Here is a 24264-nt window from a genome sequence, read left to right on the forward strand (position 1 = left end):
TATTAATATATTATACAGTATCATGATCATTCTATACCTTGATTGTTTTATTAACCAGTTGGGGTGCCTAGTGTTAGCATGCTATCTAGTTTTCATATCTTTGACCAGCTGGCAGGCTAATCTCTTATTTCATTACACGCATATTACAGTAAGTGTTTGGCCGTGTCTTAGATTTATTTTTCAGGCAGACCATGTTAATGATAATACAAATCCTGACTGGGCCCCGTTTCTAAAGTTAGGAGTGGTAAACACTCCTAGGTATCAGTGAATGAAAAAAAAAAAGCTTTAAAATTTTTTACATAATATCTGGCTTTTTCTATCCAGGCATATTTTCAAAGCTGTGGATGAACGTCACATGCCTTCCATCTGCAGCACTAGCACATGCACACTTTGTCAGTACTCTGCATATTTTAATACGGATAGGGTTTTTCTAATTATGAGCATGATCACATTAACATAATCACAGTATTCTGTTTGCATTAGCTTCAAGTACTCTCTTAATCGCATTATGAGGGAAAATCTAAACTTGATGGCAGAATATAAAATAAAGAATTATCCTTAAAGAATTACTGTTTTTTTTTTATCATTTCCTTTTGCTATTTTTAGTCAGGTGTTATTATTCAGACATACTCCTTTTCTGCAAACTGACTAAATAATAATTCACTGTAATGAATGGTGAGTTACATAGTATACAGCAAATATATACCCAATACTACAGTTTACAGTGAATGTATAATGAAGGCATATTTTCAGCATTCCAAATACAAAAGATAGTGTATTAGGACACAGGCATGGTGAAAACTGTCACCTTCAACAAAATTGTGGTAACACTTTGTACAAAGGAACCCAAAGAATCTAGGGTATAAAGGAAATAACATTGGTCTTAGTACAAAGCCTTGTTGTATTCCACTTATGAAGGTGCGGGATATGGGCCGATGGCACCACAATGGGGTGGCCAGAGGGGCACAATAAAAAGTCTATAAAATATAAATTATAGAAAAGGGCTCTACACGATTGCAGGCAAGGAATAAGGGTCTTATTTTAGCAAAACAATCAGTCATTTTCTAAAAAAAAAAAAAAAAAAAAACATAAAAAAATAAAAATGTATGTACTTTTTTAACCACAAATGATCATCTGCATTGAAACTGCAATTTGGGCCTTCAACCCGTTGGCTCCCATTGAAGTCCACAATATGGAGAAAAATCCTGGAATGTTTTACTAAAAAAAAAAAAATCTTAATTTCTTTTTGACTGAAGAAAAAAAAGACATGGACTTCTTGGATGATGACTAATCATTTAATATTAATAAAAATGAATTTTATTAATACTGATTTTTATTTTCATTTCCAACTTATTTCATTGTAGCCATTTTTTCGTATTCCTTGGCCTGATTTTTAAATTTGGCTAAGTGTTCGGTTTTAATGACAGTTTTGATTACCTTTTCACGCTATACAGTTGTGTGTGTCAAGTCGTCACTTGATGTCACTTGTAAACTGTGGCTTCTGAAGCAAAACCACGCCAGTCTTCAAATATATAAATATCTTCGTCTCGAAGACGTTGGTTTGTTTATCCCCTCCCCTTACGTTCTCGAGCGTTCATTTTTTTCTCCCTGCTCTGCTGCAGCTGCTCGGCGAATGAATGGCATCTTTCTCAACATCACATAAACGCCGACTGGGGGAGCGAAAGCATCTTCCTCTTGTGTTCGGCTCGGACGGAGCAGCCTGAAAACCCCACTCCGTTCATGATTAATTTATAGCTTTATCACACAGCAGGTTGCAGTACATCTTATCGTTTTACGAAACGGCTCGGTGTCCGGCCGTATGAATAAAAAAAGAGAATACCCCCTTTTATTGATGACAGAGACTCACTGTTCAAACAGCATGAAATAATTCCATTGAATGAAGGAATTGGAGCCGGGAAAGACAGCATGAAGTTACAAATCTCCGGTCTTTTGCTCGTAATGGCAGTAGCCTATGCAACGATAGAGGGTGAGTAACCTGCTGCACTTGAAACTGATCATCTTTAAGAGTTTTCTTGCATTTCTCCGTGTGTGGTTTCATAGCCTATATCACTGCTCAGTTTTACTTATTACATAGTCAGTTATTAAAATGATGCTAGTGCTTTCGGCTCCAGTAGCCTATATCTGACCTAAAATGTTAATTTAGACGAATTCATAAATGTTCAGAATGAAGCCAAGTGCATTCAAGCATTATCAGACGTTTTATCTTGTGCTTTGAACCCTGCAACAAATGAATGATACAAAAGAAATACGTCTCGTTTAATTTACGTTTATTGCTTGGCTTCTAGCGCCCTCAGCTGGGTCTCTGAGAGTTAATGTTTTGTGTGACCTGTTCAGTCATACATCCCATAATTGAACCATACACTTTTACTGGTTTTCCACCCTTCAGATGTGTCATTTAGGACCAGCTTTGTAACAAAACAAAACAAAAAATAAACAGACACCAACACTTTGATGTGTTAATAGTATGAAGCACTAATGCAAGAAAATGTGTTTTGTAAAAGTGAATATATGGGGGTTCTTATCAATGTAGAGGCAATGAAAGCCTTCATCTGCAGCTTTAATCCAAAAATGGAGCGGCTGGACTGGATTTTCACTTATCTTGTTTGTCAGCAACACTTCGGAGTGAAATACTTGACATCTTTTCTCTTCCTCTCTGTTCATTGAAATGAGTGAAATTGTTTAATCAAGGGGAAATTGTGGTCAAACTTGGCATTCATAGTAAAGGAAATATTCTGTTTTATATCTTTAACACAAGGCCTATATAGCCATAATAATATTTGCAATCCTGAATATCAGCATGGCCATATGCTGAATAATATTCCATGCTAATATCCAGTATAGCCTAAAAGCTTGATGGTGAGTGTGATATTATTTTTATACAACAATTCCTAAAAGAACTTAGTATCAAGTCATTTTTAATTGCGATATGGCTGGTTTTATGTCCATTCCTGCTGCATCTACACAAAATGGTTCCAAAGACGTCAAAGCAGGATAATTTGACTGAAAGCATATCTGTTACGCCATGAATATGCTTATTTGACTCTTGGCTTTTGATTCAGCCCTAAAATTTACCCTAAACTACCTTTTACCCTTAAAAGACCAGACCAGATGTTTTGCTGTTGGGGAAGACAAGAGAACATTTGTTCACATTTATGGCCAGTGACTAATGAGGTCTGTGTCTGATGTCTGTGAACTTTGTCCATCTATATGCAAATAACCCCAAGGTTTTCATGATCTTTTATTTGATACTGTAAGAAGGAAATAACATTATTTTCACTGTAGCAACATAACATCTGAATGCAGATGTCCTTGGATCGAGAAGGTTATTCTATGTAGCAAGTCTATGTTTTTTACTCTTTGTGTAGGGATGTCCTATGAATTGCAGCATGCTTGAGTACATTAAAGTGGCTTTGAACGTCCTGATGCAATTGACCGAAATCTAACTTCTATTGAGGAGAAAAATAACTCATTAACACAATGAAAAAGGAACCATCAACTTCACACACAACTTTTTTCTCACAAAACATTAACCTGTTTTTACCTTGAAATAGGCTTGTAGACACTTCAGAATACATATACAAATACATTCTGTTTTTTCACACTCTTGCTCACCCTCCTCCCCCCTCCTGTCTTTTGATTTACATGTCCTTGTCCACTCCCTGGTTGGTTGAATCGTAAACCCAGGCGAGATGGCCTGCCCTGCGTCTTTATTTATGATGTCATTTCATATACTTGCTGTTGCAAGACCCACAGCCCTGCTGAGCTGGAAAAACAGCTTCCCAAAGATAGGCTGAGCAACCTTTTGCCAGGGCACGACAGACTGTGATGAGAAAGGAAGTGATGCTGGTCGTTCAGCAACGATAGGCGTAGCATCCTGTAAAAATGTCATTAATGTGGTGGAGCACAGATTGCTATGCCATTAATGATGGAGGGTACCTTACAGAGGACATTTATGGATAACCCCAACCCCCAAATGCACGCGCTTAATTTTTATTTAATGGAACCTACCTACATTTACAAACTGATGCATTTATAAACTTGCAAGGGCATATCAGGAAAGGGCATATGTAAATGGAGAAAGACAAAACCAAGGAGGAAGAGAGAAGAGAAAGGGTAAAAGAATTGAAAGAGAGTAGGTTTCAAATAATCATAAAAGCCAATTAGGCACAACACTTATATTTACAATATAGCATGACCTCTGGTGTGTTTTTCTGCATAAAAAACAGGCTTGTGAAATGTTATTTTATTAAGAAAATTCATTCTGTATTACCCTTCCAACAGATCATTTAATCCTTGACATGCAGATATACATTATATTAAATTTATATTATAAAATGTAAAATTATATAAAATTACATTATATACATGATATTAAATATGCATTAGCTGTTGCAGTATTGTATATTTTAGCATGTCTGGAATATACAGGACTGGGACCATCCTAGTTATAATTACCTAAAATAGAATTATGAATTATACTGTATAATGGAATTAAGAACTCTCAGTGAGTGCCTGCATGAATGTTCTGGAAGTACTCTGAAAATAACAATCATGCTGAGAATTACAGTGTAAACTTTCATTCAAGTTTTATTATTCTGCACCTCAACCAGTCAGAAATACATATTCCATGAAAACAGACTATTTTTTTGTAAATGCCCAATTTATTTGTTGTTACATATCCATGTCTGAAATAGTACAGACATAGGATTTATTTATTTATTTACTTGTAAATAGAAAGTCAATGAGTAGCATGTAGCATTTTTTGGGGAAAGAATAAAGAAAAGCTTTTACAGATAAATATACTGACAAAAGATAAAGAACAGCAGCTTGTAAATGCTTTATGAAAATGCTATTTACAGGGATAGTCAACACTAAAATTAAAATTATGTCATTAATTACTCTCATTGTGCCAAAATAAATAAGCTTTCCTTCATCTTTGAAACACAGATTTTAATATAATTTTTTTTTTTTTTTAAATCCTCACATATTTTTTTATATAAATAGTAAGTATGTAATCAATATTTTTAAGTGTCAAAAAGTACCTAAAAACATGATCACTTAAATGATGAACAGATTTAGGTTTTAATTTAGGTTTTTATTCACTTATAAATATTTATAAACACACATACTGAGGGATGCTCAAGAACTAATGGCTTTGGAATGCCATTTATAAATGATGACAGAGTTTTCATTTTAAGTGACATAACTCTTTAAATGTTAGATTTAAAATTATTTAACATTTTACTATTTACTATTTCATTTAATTTCATGAATTAAATTGAATTAAGACTTAAGAGTTTTTAAAGGCATCTATTTATAATACTAGCAAAATATTATTATTTTTTTTAATACATTCTGTGCTCCATAGTTCAGTCAGTGTGTGTGTGTGTGTGTGTGTGTGTGTGTTTGTTTGTGAGAGTGTAATCATTAATGCTAGAATGTGTATGTGTGTGTGTAGTCGTGGGCTCATCTTGTTCTCCTGATGCTCTGTGTAGTGCGCTTGTCTGAGGTCATCATGTCATGGTAATGGTTGCGTCAGCAGAAGGAGCTCTGAGGAACATGGGCCAGCTGTCACTTCATGACTCTGTGCTCATCTAACTCTTGTGGGAGAGTGTTTCTGAATTTCTGTGATTTCTCTAGATGGCAAATCCAACATGGACATACTTCCTACATAACCAGACAGATATGTGTATGTATAGGCCTATACAATACTGATAATCAGCATGGAAGCTTTAGATTATGCGTTACCTTATCACCACATGCCACCTGAGGCTGTTATGTCATTTTAGTTCCTTTTAATTGTTCTAAAATTAATCCACCCTCTCTCCCTAGCTCCTGAAGAGTTTGTCTCACTAGCTGAGATGGAGGACACATTGTTGAGGAATCTTTTTCGGGGATATCAGAAGTGGGTGAGACCTATCCTTCACGCCAACGACACGATTACTGTTCGCTTCGGTCTGAAGATCTCGCAGCTGGTGGATGTGGTGAGACAAACACACATTTGCACTGCAACATCTGATCTTCAGAAGTCATTAAATGCCCTAAACAAATATGTCTTTACTGAACACAGTGTGTAAACATGCAAAAGGCAGGGAGGAAAAAGTATGTGAATGCTTGGGCTAATGACTTCTTCAAAAGCTATTTAAAATCAGCTGTCTAAATACTGTCAGTTGCTTTGCTGTTGAAAAAGTTCAAATTGATTGAAAAAAGTTGATTTTCCATTTTATGTGCCAACTGTTTTTGTCTATTGTTGTTGCACAGCCAAGATGCATCTGCACATTGTCAAAAACAGGTTCAAAGTCCATATGTCACTACATGGATGCCCGTTTCTGCCACTGAATAAAAAATATAAAAAAGCTAATTGTGACTTTTTATCTCGCAAGTCTGACTTTTATTTTTATAATTGTGAGTTGCAAACTCGCAATTGTGAGTTATAAAGTCAGAATTGCATGATACAAGCTTGCGATTCTTACTATTTTTTTTCCTCAGAATTGTGATATAAACTCGTTTATATCTCACAATTCTGACTTTTTTTTCCGTTTTAGAATTGTGAGATTCAAACTCGCAATTGCAAGTTATAGTCAGTTATAAAGTCCAATTCTAAGGGGAAAAAAGACAGAATTGCAATTGCGTGTTATAAAGTCAGAATTGTGAGATCTAAAATTGCAATTCTGAGAAAAAAGTCACAATTGCAAGTTTATATCACACAATTCTGAGAAAATTGTGAGATAAAAAGTCGCAATTACCAATTTGAAGATGATCAATTTAGGAGACACTCTTTAGGCTGTAGTCAAACGTAATTAAAAGTCAATAATGTAACTATTACACTGACATTTTATTAATCTAAGGTCTCACCAACATCGGAACGGCAAAGCTTACCTGACAACCCTAAAATGTGTATGGCATCATCCACGTTTTTTCCTTTTTACTTATTACTGAGTTTGTGAAAAATAACTATGACTGCCAGAGCCATGGCCTAGCAACTAGCACATGTGCATGTTGAGATGTAATGTAGTGCTCATGTAGCATTATGATTACCCTTCAAGGCTTATATTAGGTTTTTTGGGATTATTCTGTATATTCATACTTCAACATGACATGTAGTATAATATAGTATAGTATTAAAGGGAGAGTTCACCCAAAAATAAAAAATCTCTCATCATTTACTCATCCTCAAAGAGTTTGGTTACCATTTACATCCATTATATGGACAAAAACACAGATACATTTTTCAAAATATCGTTCCAAACCTGCATGATTTTATTTCTTCTGTGAAAGAATAAAAAAAGTCATACAATTTTGGAACGACACAAGAATGAGTAAATGATGAAGTTTTGGATTAACTAACCCCTTAAAATAACATATTTAATATGCTCTACACTCATCAGACACTTTATTAGGTACGCCTATTCAACAGCTTGTTAATATAAATTAATCGCAGCAACTCAATGAATTTAGGCATGTAGACATGGTCAAACTGAAGGACAGAATGGGGAAGAAAGATGATTTTAATGATTTTGTAGATAGCATGGTTGTTGGTGCCAGATGGGCTGGTCTGAGTATTTCAAAAACTGTTGATCTACTAGGATTTTCATGCACAACCATCTCTAGGGTTTACAGAGAATGGTCCAAAAAAAAAAAAAAAAAAATTATTCAGTGAGTGACAATTCTGTGGGTGAAAATGCCTTTGTGATGCCAGACGTCAGAGGAGGATGGCCAGACTGGTTTGAGCTCATAGAAAGGCAACAGTAATTTAAATAACCACTCGTTACAACAGAGGTACACAGAAGAGCATCTCTGAATGCACAATATGTCGAACCTTAAAGCAGAAGATGGGCTACAGCAGCGGAAACCACACTGGGTGCCACTTCTGTCAGCTTAGAACAGGAAACGTTTCGGTTATGTATGTAACCCTCGTTCCCTGAAGGAGGGAACGGAGACGTCACGTTGCGGAAGCCCCATACTTCCCGAAGGAGGTTTCAGAAGCACTTACACATATGGATAACCATTTAGGTGCATATGGAAGATTTAGAGGTGATTGTAACCCTCTTGGAAAATGACAGAGAAGTCTGCCGGGGAAACACGGGCTCTGAGGTATATCATGGAATTTACATATATGGGATCCACTCAGGTCACTACATATGGCACCCAGCCCTCTACCGGCTCTCATGGATTCATCGAGTGAGGGCCTGGCACCAGACGCTCCGCCACATCTGGCTGCCGAGGGTGATGGAGGAGCTCGACAGTTTTAGCAAGCCGACACTAACCAGGGCCTCTCGGTGCTTCTACCTGTTTGAGGTGAGATCACAGGAGGACACTGGCTCAACACAAAGGCCATAGAATCTAACGAAAGTGTTGTGGGTTGCCCAGCCTGCAGCACTACAAATATCTGTCAGCAAGGCACCATGAGCCAGCGCCCAGGAGGATGCAACACTCCTAGTAGAGTGAGCTTGCAACCTGAGTGGGCAGGGCTCACCCTGTGCCTGATAAGCCAGGGTGATGGCATCCACTATCTAGTGGGCCATCCTCTGCTTGGAGACGGTTTTCCCCTTCTGGTGGCCTCCGTAACAGACGAAGAGCTGATATGAGGTCCTGAAGCTTTGTGTCCGGTCCACGTACCATCTCAAGGCACGGATGGGACAGAGCAAAGCTAGGGCTGGGTCTGCCTCCTCCGGGAGCAGCTCTTGCAGACTCACTACCTGATCCCTGAAGGGTACAATGAAGTAAGGGCAGTAAAACCCTGTCCTCATATCAGCTGGAGGGACTGGCTCTATCGCATCCTTCGCCAGTAGGACTGCGATCTCTGCACGCAAGACATGACCCAGAGATAGTGATTTGTCGAGTTGTTGCCCAGGTTTGGCGGGGGCCTGGACGGGCAGGTTGGCCACCCTGTGACCGGCTCCACGATTCTGCTTTGCTAGAGGCTGCTGCGCTTTCTGCGTGGGAGCGGGGGCGGCGGCAAGGGGTCACCCACGGCGACGAGTAGACTGGGGCACTGCCGGGTGGAGGCAGCAGCTGCACGCCGGGGCAGGATGTGCATGATGGCCTCAGCCTGCTTCTGTGCAGCGGAGAACTGCTGGGCGAAATTCTCCACTGCATCGCCGAAGAGGCCGGTCTGGGACACAGGGGCATTCAAGAACCGCATCTTATCAGTCTCCCTCATGTTGGCCAGACACAGCCAGAGATGGTGCTCCTGGACCACCATAGTGGACATCACACGGCCCAGAGACCGTGCAGTGACCTTCGTTGCTCGTAGCGCGAGGTCAGTCTAGGCAGAGGCACGGGCACCTCGCCCTTTGCAGGTCCACAACCCCGCGACGGTCATTTTCCAGCAATGGGAGCAGGACTCGTCCACGAAGGCCGTCTCAGCGTGTTTAACGCCCAGACATGAGAGGCAGCGATCGTGACCATAACAGGTAACCATCCAGACCATCCAGAAACGCACGGGTGGAAAGGCATCTTTGAAAGATGTGTCTTTAAAAAGACGTTCCACCCTTGAATGCTCTTTTAGAATTCGCTCTTTTAGAATTCACTCTTTCAGTGTGCTGAAGCGCACAGGGGAGATGGCCGCCTGCAACACAAACAGGGGGGTAGTGCAACCTGATGTGTGCAACCCACTCAACACGGGAAGAACCACCGCTGCTGAAGTGCCGTACCACCAGCACGAGAGCTTCCAAAGAGCGTGCCCAACACTGCTTGACAGTGACAGTTACTAGATCTCAATCCAATAGAGCACCTTTGAGATGTGGTGAAACAGGAGATTCACATCATAGATGTAGGGTAAACGTACCTATTAAGCTCATGTACCCATTAAGCACACTTCCATTTTTGAGCTCAGATTATAAAAAGAAAAAATAATTTATTATCCTACATGATCCTACATGATCCTACAACCAATTTATGTGTTTGTTACTATATACCTCCTGTAATTTCAAGTCAATCAGATCATTGCACACTGAGATATGAATCTCCATGTGTTCACACTGTCTGGCGGCCATTTTGAAGCCTTTTAAATGTGCATTTTTTAGATGTTTAAGCCTTTATTTTGGGTAAGTTTCACTACTTACTGTACAATTAAGACATTAATGTTTAGACTTTTGTATATTATATTATTATATTATTTGGATTTGGGAAATAATTACAGTTAGATCCAAATGATAGTTTTAGCAAAATAGCGCAGATGCTACAGAACACAGTTAGTTGACTAGCTGTATACGATTGTGTGCTACGCTAATATATTACTTCACAGGCATTACTGGCTTTTACTTTTACATCCATAATATTATAAATTGACAGTTTATTGCTGGTCTGTGGTTTTACAGTGCTGTAATTTTTAAAGATTTTATATTATTTTAAGGTGAGCTTAAAGGGTACACTACTATGAAAATCACACCGCTTCAGTGTGACATCAATAAGAAAAAGTATAATTTCATAGATATTGTTAATAATAGTTGTTCATATAAAAAATATGTACAAATTTATTACAGGACCTAGAGTACTTATTTAGCAAAATCCTGGCATTTTAATAAATATTACATAAAATTTATAAAAAATTGTAGCTGCTCCAATTAAGCTCAGTGTGCTCTCTTTAAGCTCTTCACATTGAACGTCTATGTAAATACTTCATAAACAGACTTTAAATATTAACTGATGGTTGTCACTTTAAGTTAATCTTTATAAAATGGTTAATAACTTATTTTCACATCTTTAAGATGACAAAATCTAGACGTAACTATTGTTTATGCCCAAAGATGAAAGAGGCATGTCGTTCATACAAAGAAGGAGCCATTAGAAACCTGTCGCATCTGTCCAGGAAAAAAGCAAATAAAGGCTGGAATACACTATATGACTTTTAAAATTTGAACAGTTTTTAAAACACCAGGCATCATACACTTACCGACTTTGTAAATAGTCACAAAGGAAAACTGGGCATCATACACTAAACAACTGAGGATCTCACACTTCCGATCACAACAGACTCACACAGAAATGTGCACATTGTTGCTAGGAGATGTATGACAAATGAAAACAATATGTTTTAAAATCTGCTGAAAATATCAAACACATTTGATCCCTTTCAAATGGATGGAATCAAAGTCTGAAGCTAAAAGAATCGGAGTCTGTGATCATCATACATTATGTGATTTTCTATGGAATCAGTCAACTCAAATAATAAGATAGATAAGTTGATAAGACTATAGATAAGTTGACATCCATTTAATAAGAGGCTTGTCCTTCAAAAAAAATTGAGTGCCTTGTTGCTTGATTTTAATGTTCTGTTTTTTTGTGTGTGTGTGTGATTGACTTTGTACCTTCAAATAAAACATTTTTCAATTATTCTTTTAAAAGGTTGTTTAAAATAAACAAGAATTTTTAATAAAACATGACGTGAGCTTAATGGGATCAGGGGTGTGCTTAAAGGGTACAAAAATGTACCCATTAAGCACAGCCAGACTTTTTGCATTTAATTTTTTGCTTGTTTAAGCTGGTCCTATGCTGGAGCTGTCATGTCAGTATGACCCAAAATCTCTGACGAATGTTCCCTTGTTGAATCTATCCCATGCCAATGAGTGTAGTTTGTTTGGATTTTTTTTTTTTAACTTCTGATTCTGACTAACCTTAAAGTAAGATATTGCCCTTGTGACATCTTCCCTTTGTCGCACTTTGCCTCGCTTTCCTCTATACTGTAGCTTGTCAGTATGTCAAGATCCATGTGGCCTGTGTCTTGTGTAAAATGTGTAGCGTTCCAACCCTGTGTGTATGTTCAGATCGGGTTTGGTGTGTAACTTTTGCATTTAGACCGTATTTAACCACCCAATCTTCTAATCAAAACTATGAGTGTAAGGTAGGAATTACCAGTATTATAGAACATTATTCTTCAAACCCTATTTCTTGGTGGTAGCAAATAATTCTGTCAGAAATATTATTTTATAATTATTACATCATTATTTATGTTGATTAGCCATAGAAAATGCCTCAGGTTACGTATGTAACCCTGGTTCCTAGAGGGAACGAGACGGTGCGTCTAAAAACGCTAGGGGAACGCCTCCAGCGTGAGCGGCTCTGAATATCGTGTGCAATCTATCCAATGGATGGGCGAGACGTCACGGACGGGGTGACGTAATGACCAGCTGGTATAAAAGCACGTGCGGTGAAACCGGCGTCAGCTTCTAGGAATGAAGCAAGCGCAGGCAGGGATGCCGGAAGTATGGCCTCGAGACGCAGCATCTCATTCCCTCGAGGAACCAGGGTTACATACGTAACCTGAGGTGTTCCTCTTCAGGAACTCGAGCTGCGTCTGAAAACGCTAGGGGAACGAGATATCCACGCTGCCAGGCTTCCAAGTCCCTGCCCAGTGTGTATCCCTGCGGAGCACATCTAGGGCGAGAAGACGGAAGAGCCTGCAGTGACCCGCATGTCAAGACCATAAAATCTGACAAAGGTCAGGGGCGTAGACCATCCCTCAGCATTGCAGATGTCCTGTATTGGGACACCTGCGAGAAAGAAACCGCACCCCAACCGGTGAGGGATGTGTCCGTCACTAGCGTTATGCAGCGACAAGAAGCTCCCAGCACCGGGCCCTGAGGCAAGAACCAGGGTTGTCTCCACATGTCTATGGCACATAGGCACCGCCGCGTGACCTTGATCATGTGAAGCGGGTTTCCCCTCAGGGAAAACCCCCTGATCTTGAGCCACCACTGCCAAGAGGTATCACGTTGGACGCAGCTGCCATCAGACCCAGTAGTCTCTGAAACTGCTTTACAGTGAGTGACCGGCCTTCTCTCACTCTCGTGACTGCAGTGAGGATTGACTCGATACGAGCAGGTGACATACGTGCCTGCATCATGGTCGAATCCCACACCATGCCCAAATAAGTGGTTCTCTGAGCCGGAGAAAGCACACTTTTCTTGGCGTTCAGTCTTAGCCTCAGCACTTCCATATTAGCGAGAATGACATCTCGATGTTGAATCGCCATCTGCTCTGATTGAGCTAAAATCAACCAATCGTCGATGTAATTGAGTATGCGGATGCCTTGCAGCCACAATGGAGCTAACGCAGCATCCACATACTTCGTGAAGGTGCGGGGTGAGAGTGCTAGGCTAGTGCTAAGCTTCGCCCCCCAAAAGCAAACCTCGGGAACTTCCTGTGAGTGGGAAGGATGGAGACATGGAAATATGCGTCTTTTAGATTGATTGTGACAAACCAGTCCTCGGACCTGATCTGAGACATGACCTGTTTGAGTGTAAGCATCCTGAACTTCAGTCTCATGACTGAGCGGTTCAATTGACACATATCTAAAATGGGACGCAACCCTCCATCCTTCTTTGGAACTATGAAGTACCAGCTATAGAACCCGGACTCTCTTTCGTGAGGAGGGACCACCTCGATGACCTCCTTCCTCAAGAGAGTATCTACTTCTCGTTCCATTACCAGAGCCTGCTCGGGGCCCACCAGAGTGGGATTCACCGCGTTGAATCGAGGTGGAGGAAAACCGAACTCGATTCTGTAGCCTCTCTCTACAGTATGCGAGACCCACCGAGACACATTTGGCAGTAGTTTCCACGCTGCCAAATAGTCTACTAAGGGAACCAGTCTCTCGAAGTTGTCCCCGCAGGTCCTTCTTCAGCTTCGAAGGCCCCGGCCCAGAACCACCTCAGTCCCGACTCAGGGGAGGCTGAGTGGTGACGCTCTGTTTTTGCGCTTCCCTAGTACGCGGCTGGGGCTGCTCCCGTCCAGCAGCCGTCTGAGCTGAAGAGCGGCGAGGCAGGAACCGCTGAAACGCCGCCGCTTGTTTACGACGGTATTGACGGTGTCGCCAAACAGGCCAGAAGGCGCAAGCGGGGCGTCCAGGAGGAACACCCTGCCCTTCTCTCTGATGTTGGACAGGGTCAACCACAGATGCCTCTCCGCTGCCACCAGGGCTGTCATATGTGCCATAGGTCCTTGGTGGCGCGGAGAGCCAAATCAGCGGTTCGCCTGAGGTCCGTGATGTCATTGGAGCTCATCGCCTCGTGCTCATCCAGCTCTTTAAGCAGGTCAGCCTGGTATGCCTGCAACACCGACATAGTGTGCAGGCACGCGCCAGCCTGACCCGCTGCCACGTACCTCTTGCCCACTAGCGCTGAAGATGTACGCAGCGGCTTGGAGGGCAAGGATGGAGCCAGATACCTCCCGAGCGTCTGTGTAACTTCGGATAATTCGTTTTTCCGTTTTTTTCTTTAAAACAGGAAAACAAATAAATCAGTGGTTTATCGCATATTTAAACCTTCTCCTGGGCATAATAAACGAATTTCAGGTGTTTTTCTCACTTTTAATTTAGTCTTCGTCACACTCCGTTCAAATGCATCAAATGAAAATACAATAAAACCAAAACGAAAAATTAAGCTTTTTGATTCACAAATCCGTTTTGGTGTACCGGAAGTTCCCTGTCGCTTTGGGTCCGGGTCGTTTCAGCTATCTTTTTGTCATCTTATAATATTTACTATATATTTAGGTATTGATCACAGGATCGATTTGAAGGTTTAGAAGGCTTTGCCGACTCTGCTGTATATGTATGAAATATGAATTCAAATAAATGTACAAAGTAAATATACCTCTAACAAGTATATTTTCTTGTCGTGCAGCTTCTCAATCTATATATAGGCTATACATAGAGCGCTTGTATAATATATACAATCAGTGGCGCCTGCAGGTGTGGCTGTACGCACTGTGCGTACCATGAGTACTCAGACTGACCTGAGATTTGCCCCGCAAACATTTCAGCAGTAAATTATAGGCCCGTCGTTTGTCCCGCATTTCTGTCGACTGAACCAGCCTTGCCATTAATTATGAATTTATCAGTCTTTTGCACCGCGAAGTCAATTTCTGCATATAAATATTGAATATAAAAGTCAATTTCTGTGTATAAATATTACGCCAAATAGAAACAGAAAATTGTAGGCCTACTATACGCATTTTCATGAGCTCGGGTTAGACTAAAACAATTAATTTGTAGCCTATTTTACAAATGGGAATTTTAAAGCTGTTTTTAAAGCATGTGCTGCATGGATTTTATAAAAAAAAGGCCAATAAATAATTCACATATCAGACAAAATTGCCTTGCAGCAAATCCTTTCAATTTTAAGGTATTCAGAACAGAGCAACATAAAAATCAGAAAATATAAACAGCTATGCAATTATAGGACAAAGTTTTACATATTATATGGCATTATGTGGTATTTTTTAAAATTATATACAATTAACAAAACGCAAATTATAATCGGGCCTGTTTTAGGCTTTTCCTTATTTTTATATATTAGATGGTGATGAAAAAATGACTCGCCATCTCCTCGTTGGACGTGCCTTTAGAGAGAAATGCATCTTTACAGATTACATAAAGTAAGAGTTTTTGTTTTCGATTTGAATTATTTCGTTTTACAGTAGTAATTTAAAACTTTCTATAGATATATATTTTTATCATGTCTGTGAGGCAATTAGTTGAGTTTCGGTTCATCATTGTGAAGCGCTCCTGCTCAAAACTGAGACGGCAGCAAGCGCATCCTATGTTTTCTTATTTATTTTATAAAAGTACATTTTGTTGATATTGTGAATGCACACAAATGAAAGTAGACCCTTTACAGTTCCAAATGATGTATTACTCTTACATTTATGAGCAAAAAGTTGTTTCTACTGTAAGAAAAAATGCAAGTGATTGCGCTGGCGCCTCCATGTTCTGTAAAGTGAGCTTCAGCTTCCACTCTCCACACAAACTGCTGTGCTGGATATGCGTCAGCGCACATTTATCTAGGTTAAATTTTAAACTAACATTGTGATGAACTGTTTTATATCTATATATTTTATTTTAGGCAAGTCGTGATGATTTGAGAAGGCTAAATTGATCAAACCTTTCAACTCACTGCTGCCACTTTCATTACTTTCCTGTAGCTCAAATAGTAGAGCATGGCGCTAGCAACGCTAAGATCATGGGTTCGATTCCCAGGGAAAGCAAGAGCTGATAAAATGTAAAAAAAAAAACTGTAACTTGAATGCAATGTAAGTCGCTTTGGATAAAAGCGTCTGCTAAATGCATAAATGTAAATGTAAATTACTTAAAAAAACCTTACATTTAACGAACAAAAAAAAAAAATTCTAACTTTATAAAAAATAATTTTAAAAAACGAAATATAATCACCTTTCCATTACATTCAAAATGTAACTAGTTTCTAGTTTAGCTGAAACAAGCTGTTTTGGGAGAAGGGGAAAATGGGCTCAGGTCGGACTCGGGCTGATAATTCTGATAAGCTGCCACCACTTTGGCAACTCAAACGCTCCTCCTCACCGTGTAGACACACTGTCATGATCAGTGTTGGGGAAAGTTACTGTGTTATAAGTTAAAAGTGATGCATTACAATATTGAGTTACTCCCTAAAAAAGTAACTAATTACGGTAACTAGTTACTTTTTATGGAAAGTAATGCATTACATTACTTTTGCGTTACTTTTTAAATATGAGCAGGGCTTGATTGTTTTTAATATAAGAAGTTCTATTTATAGCAAATGTGAAAGCCCTTTCACACCAAAAAGTGTAATGAATAAACCTCAGGCTGAAGGAAAAGTAAATTCACGTCTGTACAGTAGAACGCAGGAGAAGAAGGTTCAACACTCTTCAGCAATAAAAAAAATAAATAATGAACCACAATTGTTAGTTTATCTAAAGTCATTTTTGCTTATTAGTATGGTTGAACTGGATCATCAAAGGTCAGCAGCAAAGACATTGGTTAATAGAATGGGATTAGATACATTTGTGTTATTTAACATATTTAATTATTGCAGGTTTATGTCATATTCTGAGTTTGCATTTCACCGTTTTAATTAATTTTGATGAATACTAAATCAGTTTTTTTGCGAGTGGGATAAATTAATGCATATTCACATTTAGTCTAGAACTACAGTAACACCATGTTCACATACAGCGCCTCTGTACTTCCGATTTCTCCCAATATTGGGACAGGAGACTTGTCAGTCAATAAACGGGAAAACAAAGTAACTGGCGTAACTTTTTTGAAAAAGTAACTCAGATATTTTCTTGTAAATTAAAAAGTAATGCGTTACTTTACTAGTTACATGAAAAAAGTAATCTGATTACGTAACTCGCGTTACTTATAATGCGTTACCCCCAACACTGCTCACGATACGCTGTTGGAAGAAGCACGAGGGAAACGTGGAGAAAAATAGAGAAAAATATTTATTTCATAATGTGATTTTCCCCCACTTTTGTATTTTATTTTATTTATTTATTTATTTTGTACTTCAATAAAAGGTTAGATTTTTTTGAAAATTTTTGAATGAAAGATCAAATGAATAAACAATGCGGACTTATTTTCACAGCCTTCTTTGATCATATATACCAAGGGTATGAATAATTTTGAGTCCAACTGTATATTTTATGATATTGTATATTCTATTCATTTGGGGGAAAAAATGAAAAACTAAAACTAACTAAAACAGAATTTAGAGAAATCTAATTATTTCTAGATACATTAATAAAGGAAAGTTAATGGTAAGTTAATATTTTATAAAAACAATAATTATGCAAGCTAATGATATAGTTGAGTAATTTTGCAAGATCGTTAGTTTGAAAATATGGTGCTTTGTTAGAAGCCTCTTTGAAGTCTGTTTAGTCTGGACAGTGAGGCAGCAAGTCAATTGTTTTGAGATTCAGACACATTCTATATGTGATAGTCCTGCAGAGCCACCTGATGGTCATATCTGTAATCAGCACTACATGGTATTCAGTGCTCACCTTGTCACGACTTGACAGTGTGAATTTTCTAGGTGGTGGAACACTGAACACTGTGGGAACAATTGATTTTCACACCATTCTTATTTAACAGATGAGTCTAAGTATATTAGTTCCTATTCATGGTCTGAATTTCAATTTAATGAAACAAAGGACATAAGATACTATCGTTTAAGCTGCAAGTATAAATAGCACAGTTGAGTTAATAATCTGTATGACACAAGTAGGTCAATGGTGAGAGATTTTTTGAGATTTTGGGAGAAATATTGCATTTGGGTTCATTCAAAACATGTTCAAGCTCAAGTATGGTACTAAAATCATTTTGCAACTATGGATGTTTATCTTCTTTCATTGTGCATTTTCTTCATTTTTCTTTTCAGGATGAAAAGAATCAACTAATGACTACAAATGTCTGGTTGTGGCAGGTAACTCAGAAATTTAGCTTTATTTTTTAAGTATGTCCCAAAATACTCTCCTGATTGATGCTTTATTGGTCTCTTTCCTGTAGGAGTGGACAGACTATAAGCTGCGGTGGAATCCAGAAGATTATGGTGGAATCACATCTATCAGAGTGCCCTCAGAATCTATCTGGCTACCAGACATTGTCCTTTATGAGAAGTAATTTTTTTAGAACCTCTTATCCATATCAGTGTCATACAGGTGCACATATTAATGAATAATGTGATCGTATTTTGATTTCATTTTTGTGTGCTTGATCTGAAAGACAGAAAATACAAACTATGTTTATTTAGTCTCCCAAATATCTGCATTGTGGCATGTATAAAATACAGACAGATTTATTTTTTGTTTTAAGTAAGCAAAAAAAAAAAAGTTTTTAGAAATGCCTAAAATGCCTGGCCACTGAGCAGAAACAGCTGAAAGTCTGTCAATTCGTTAATCATGTTTTTATGACACAAACGATGTGAGCATGTCTAGATAATATGAAGAGCTCTGCAGCAGCTGTGGTGTCTCAGTCTCCACCAGACGAGAGAAAAATAATAACCTAGTTACAAGATGTACTTTATTAAAATAACTCATGACCAGTCGGTATTAACAATAACTGCTGTTCAGTCCACGTACATGTGCTGCTCTTCTTTCACTCTCTGCTGAACTCTTCCCTCATACATCTTTGTTCACTTTATTAAAGCTCCAGATAAAGGGTTGCAAGCAACCTTGTCTAATAAAACAGCTACCACAGTTATTGTGCTTTGGGTAGGAGGTAATATTCTCAAAACAAGCCCCTTAAAAATCACAATATAATAAGCAGACATGAATAAACTGTTGCAAGACAGCAAATATAAGAGAAACAAACTTTACCAATATCCGAAAGAATAAAAAAAAAAAAAACAGGAAATGTAATTTATGAATAAATTGTAATATTTAATAAAAATATAATAATGATTCATGTTTAATTACACCTATGTGTTGTAATTAATATCTTTTTTTAAAAGATTAAATAACTATGTGGTTAGGGGAGAGGAATGTTTGAAGCATCTCAGATATGCTTATATGTTCGGGGGGAGGGGCTTCAAGGACAAAAGGTTGGGAACCACTGTGTCAGACAATATTTGATTTAAAGTCTGAAAATGTATATAGATAATCTAGGTTTTTTTTTTTTCTGACAGTAATGATCTATAACATGTTCAAAAGAGTCTGAGAAGTGTAAGCTGAGCAGAAAGGGAATCATAGGTTGACAAAAATAAACTTTTTTCAACTTATAAACATTTTCAACTTATAAAAAGGAGTTTCTTTTTTGAACTGCAAAACCCACACATAGGATCATGTTTACAATCTCTAATTGAATTAGTAGGGTTAACTAACCCATCTGAGAAATTCTAGCAACAGAGTCGCAATGTAACAATCACGCACACCACCTTAGCAATGTCTTGTCAAACACCCAGAACTTCGTGACAGTTGCATGGGCAATCACTACTTACGTTTTCTTTAAAAAAATGAAAAATGTAGTTGTTAATATCATGTCTCCCTCTCTCCATCTCTTATAGCGCTGATGGCCGATTTGAGGGTTCTCTAATGACCAAAGCCATTGTAAGGTTTAATGGTACCATCATGTGGACTCCTCCTGCCAGCTATAAATCCGCCTGTACCATGGATGTCACCTTTTTCCCTTTCGACAGACAGAACTGCTCGATGAAGTTTGGGTCATGGACATACGATGGCACTATGGTGGACCTGACCCTGGTGGACGCATACGTAGACCGTAAAGACTTCTTTGATAATGGCGAATGGGAAATACTCAACGCTACCGGCCAGAGAGGCAGTCGGCGTGACGGCATTTACTCCTATCCTTACGTCACATATTCATTCATTCTTAAACGTCTTCCTCTCTTTTACACACTCTTTCTCATCATCCCATGTCTCGGTCTGTCTTTTCTGACCGTGCTGGTCTTCTATCTCCCCTCGGATGAAGGAGAAAAGCTTTCCCTCTCCACCTCTGTCCTTGTGTCTCTCACTGTCTTTCTTCTCGTCATTGAAGAGATCATTCCGTCTTCCTCTAAAGTCATTCCTTTGATAGGAGAGTATCTGCTTTTTATCATGATCTTCGTCACTTTCTCTATCATTGTAACTGTCTTTGTCATTAATGTCCATCATCGTTCTTCTGCCACTTACCATCCCATGGCACCGTGGGTTAAAAGTCTTTTCCTCCAGAGATTACCTAGACTGCTCTGCATGAGGGGACACACTGATCGTTATCAGTACCCAGACATTGAGCTGCGGAGCCCAGAGCCAAAAAGAGGGATGAAAAGAGGGCAACAGAAGAGTGCCGGAGGAGGACGAGCGGGGTTAAAGGAAGATGAGAACCAGGCCTGGATTGCCCTGTTGGAGAAAGCCACTTACTCAGTGCACTACATTTCCAGACACATCAAGAAGGAGCACTTCATCAGAGAGGTGTTTAGGCTTTTTTTCCCCCCAACAGCATTAACTTTCTAAGTCATGATTTGTTCATTCAGGACACTATTTATAGAGGACTAAGAGTAAAAATGCAATAAAGCAGTCAGTTATAAAATTAGGAATAAAAAAAAATCAAATAGACAAAAAAATAAATAAATTGACAAATATTTCTATTTTCTAACTTAAATGTAACAATTAACAATAAAATATTAATAAAAAAAAATTTTTACTTCTAAAACTTAAAATTCCCAAACTTTAAATCGGAATTATTTAAACTAGTTTCTTTGCCAAATTATTCACCGTTTCGAATCGTTTTCTTGAAACTGTAATCTATTAAAGGAATAGTTAGCCCAACAATGAAAATTTGCTGAAATCGTACTCACCTTCAGGTCATCCAAATAGTAGATGAGTTTGTTTCTTACCTCACTTGCTCACTAATGGATCCTCTTGCAGTGAATGGGTGTCTTCAGAATGAGATTTTAAAAAGCTGATAAAGACATTAGCAATCCACATGACTCCTCAAGTCATGACATCAAGTAATCCACATGACTCCAGTCAATCAGTTAATGTCTTAGGAAGTTTTCAATGAAATCTGCAAATAATCAAATACCATTTAATAAGATGTGTCTGCATAATGCTTTTTAATCATTTGTAGCGTTTGTACGTATTAATGTATTAATGTATTAATGTATTGTATAGTGTATTGTAACTTGTAGACTCATTTGCCCAAGTCATGTGACTTATTTGATACAAAATTGAATACAAAAAAAAATCATGAAGCAGTGTTTCAAAACCGGCAATCACTAAGACACACCGTTTTGACACAATAGCCATCTGCAAAGCCAAATGCTGTTGGAGATGTTAGCCTGAAGCCATACTTCATCAACATAGTTTTAAATGTAACTACATAAATGCATAAAACTACATAAAAGATTTTCTCTACATTACAACACCTATTTAAAAAAAATGATCTGTGTTTTAGGGTGTGTGTCTTAAAATTCAGAAAGCTCACTGGCTGTTCCCACATGTGATTGGTTCAAATTGACTGACAAATAAATAAAGAAAAGCATTTGACAAAAAGAAAAAGAAAGCCAATATGGAAATTATAATTTTTTTATACAGTGTAAATGTTGCATTTATTAATGTTTAATAAATGTATTGTCTTACATGAAAAATTTTAAACATAAATTGAATTAAACTGTTTAAAATAATGATTTCTTTATTTGTCAGATTGAAAAGTGGTCAAAGGCACAACAGTGCAATTAAAAAATAGCACAAATTAAGGCAAAAGTATATCCTGTGTGAAAGCCCCCTAATGCTAATTGTCTGGAACAAGAGGTATGAAAACTGCTTTGTTATTAATTGACAGTATGTACCTAATTCAGTTTGGGTCTGTTTGTCTCTCAGGTTGTTCAGGACTGGAAGTTTGTGGCTCAGGTGTTGGACCGGATCTTCCTCTGGGTCTTTCTCACAGTCTCTGTGCTTGGGACCATCCTCATCTTCACCCCAGCGCTGCAGATGTACCTCAGCACACCTTAGAGATTTCAGCCAACGAAATCTCTTATGACATTCTTATGACCTCTTTGAAATATGTGTAGTTCCCACAACATTACAGTAATCCCTTTAAAAGTCATTTTCTGGCCTAGCCACATCTGTAATCCTCTCCAAATTCAGCTTCTATCTCTCCTTCCTAGTTGCTGTGTTCAATAGTTAGACTGAAAATAGCAAAACTCAGCTAAAATGAAGTTCAGGAATTTTCTGCCCTTTTAACACAAAACTAAAAGGCAGTTTATACAGCTGAGGGAGTTTGAATCTGTGTAATCTCTCTAAGGGGATCGTGGTTTTAAAGATCTTCAATAAGTTGGCAGTACTGTGTAAAAGGTATAATCACCTTTTTTATTCCTTTCATTTTGCTTTCAGTCTTATTTATTTACTTATTTCAGGTTAAAAATGTGTTATTGTCCATGTAAGTAATATTTTACTTTGTGATTTTATGATTCTGCTCACTACCTATTCACTTTATTAAAAATGCAAACTGTTTGCAGTAACCGTAAAAACAATTGTATCACTATCCAGATTAATATAATTGTTCATTAATTTTATTAATAATGTAGTGTTATTTCTGTAAGTCTGGATGATGATCAGTTATAATAGTATCTCTCTTATTAGCACAGGTGACATTTACCGTACATTTTATCATCTAGCTTCCTATTTTTAATAATGTTAAATGAAGTAGTATCATGCCTTAGATGATATTATGCCTATGTAAATTCTATGCAGATGAGGCCATGCATAAAGCAAAGCGCATGTGTATGTATCTACAATTGTCCACAGCCTGGAATTTATAAAAAGAACTCTGCAAGATTTTGCCACATATATTGTTTTATAAATCTCTATATCTGCCATTTATGTTTATTTATACTTTTAGGATGAAATTCACCAAGTGTCAGGCATCCTTATCCCTAAATCCTTGGAGATGCTGTTGCTGATTTAATGGGAGAGATGAACTGATCACGACCTTTCTTGGGCATCATTAGCAAGGACTGTATTATGACAAGCTTCTTTATTTCTGTTCATAGATACTGTTTTATCAAAGGTCAGTAAATGGAGATGTCAATTGTACAAAATAAATCACATGAATTTATGTAAATAATCTTTTCACTGATCTGTGCAAGTGTATTTACTGCTGTGACACATCAGAAACATTTCTCTATGGTTCAGAATAGCCTGGCATTTCGCACAGGAAACACTGAATCAGTGTTATTTGGGTCCTTAAAATAGTTTTCGAGAGAACCCTAAACCTGGACCTTTTTTAGAGGTGAACTTAAAAATGCAAAAGTAATAGAAGGAATTCGGGTAAAATGGACACTTTTGACTTTGACCATATTGCTGTATATATTCACAATATATTTTTAGTTGCACTTTATTTTACAGTGCCCTTGATACAGTATAATTATACAATTGCTTAGTAATATTAATCAACAACATGTACTTACTATAAGGTTATGGTTAGGATTAGGGTTTGGTTTATATTTATAGGGTTAGTTGCTTGTAATTATGCAGAATTTATTATTATTAGTATAGTAAGCACATGTAACGTGTAAAAAGGATACTGTAAAATAAAATGTTACAATATTTTATTTTCACTAACAAAATTACATTCAGTTTACATTTACAAGAAAAGTGTTAAACAAAGTTGTTACTGTAGTTCCTCTCTCTCTCTCTCTTTTACAATTAATGATACTGATGTCACATATTCAAGGCAACCCAAAATCTTATTGTAGCCTATATGATTCATCAGTGCACGCTCTTCCCCTCCAATGACTTTTATTGATTTTCAAAATATGAAAAGTAAAATGAGTAAATATCATTTCATGCTGGCTTTTGTATTCATGAATGAGTATGTATTTAACATCTACATTCCTGAATGCTGCTTTTGTATCGCATCAAAGAGAAATTATTCAAATGTGCAATGCTGCAGCGTGTTGTTGACACTGTAGTTTGCCTTCTTGATAGGCTTTAATCTCAATGCACCTCATCTGGGAGTGATATTGT

General features: G+C 37.8%; 1 protein-coding gene across 2 annotated transcripts; it reads left to right on the top strand.

Annotated features, from left to right (window-relative positions):
* The first annotated feature begins 1467 nt into the window (after nt 1-1467).
* chrnb3a (cholinergic receptor nicotinic beta 3 subunit a) lies at nt 1468-23309 on the top strand. 2 transcript variants are annotated; one of them, XR_009273543.1, is made up of 7 exons: nt 1468-1987; nt 5854-6005; nt 18180-18224; nt 18308-18417; nt 19803-20706; nt 22117-22590; nt 23138-23309. XR_009273543.1 is itself a non-coding variant. In XM_058792583.1 (6 exons), the coding sequence occupies exons 1-6, from the start codon at nt 1927-1929 to the stop codon at nt 22246-22248; spliced, it is 1404 nt and encodes a 467-aa protein (XP_058648566.1). In that variant the 5' UTR covers nt 1468-1926; the 3' UTR covers nt 22249-23309. The 2 variants fall into 2 exon arrangements, 1 of the variants encoding a protein (XP_058648566.1); XM_058792583.1 differs by having other exon boundaries at nt 22117-23309.
* The last annotated feature ends 955 nt before the right edge of the window (nt 23310-24264 follow it).

This window comes from Onychostoma macrolepis, chromosome 01 (genome assembly GCF_012432095.1).
Source record: "Onychostoma macrolepis isolate SWU-2019 chromosome 01, ASM1243209v1, whole genome shotgun sequence".
Taxonomy (NCBI): domain Eukaryota; kingdom Metazoa; phylum Chordata; class Actinopteri; order Cypriniformes; family Cyprinidae; genus Onychostoma; species Onychostoma macrolepis.

Excerpts from the sequence above, each read along its gene's own strand:
- chrnb3a (XM_058792583.1), top strand. The coding sequence starts at position 1,927 with ATGAAGTTACAAATCTCCGGTCTTTTGCTCGTAATGGCAGTAGCCTAT. Across the intron at positions 6,006-18,179 it reads TCTCGCAGCTGGTGGATGTG|GATGAAAAGAATCAACTAAT; the intron begins GTGAGACAAACA and ends TTTTCTTTTCAG. Across the intron at positions 20,707-22,116 it reads AGGAGCACTTCATCAGAGAG|GTTGTTCAGGACTGGAAGTT; the intron begins GTGTTTAGGCTT and ends TTTGTCTCTCAG.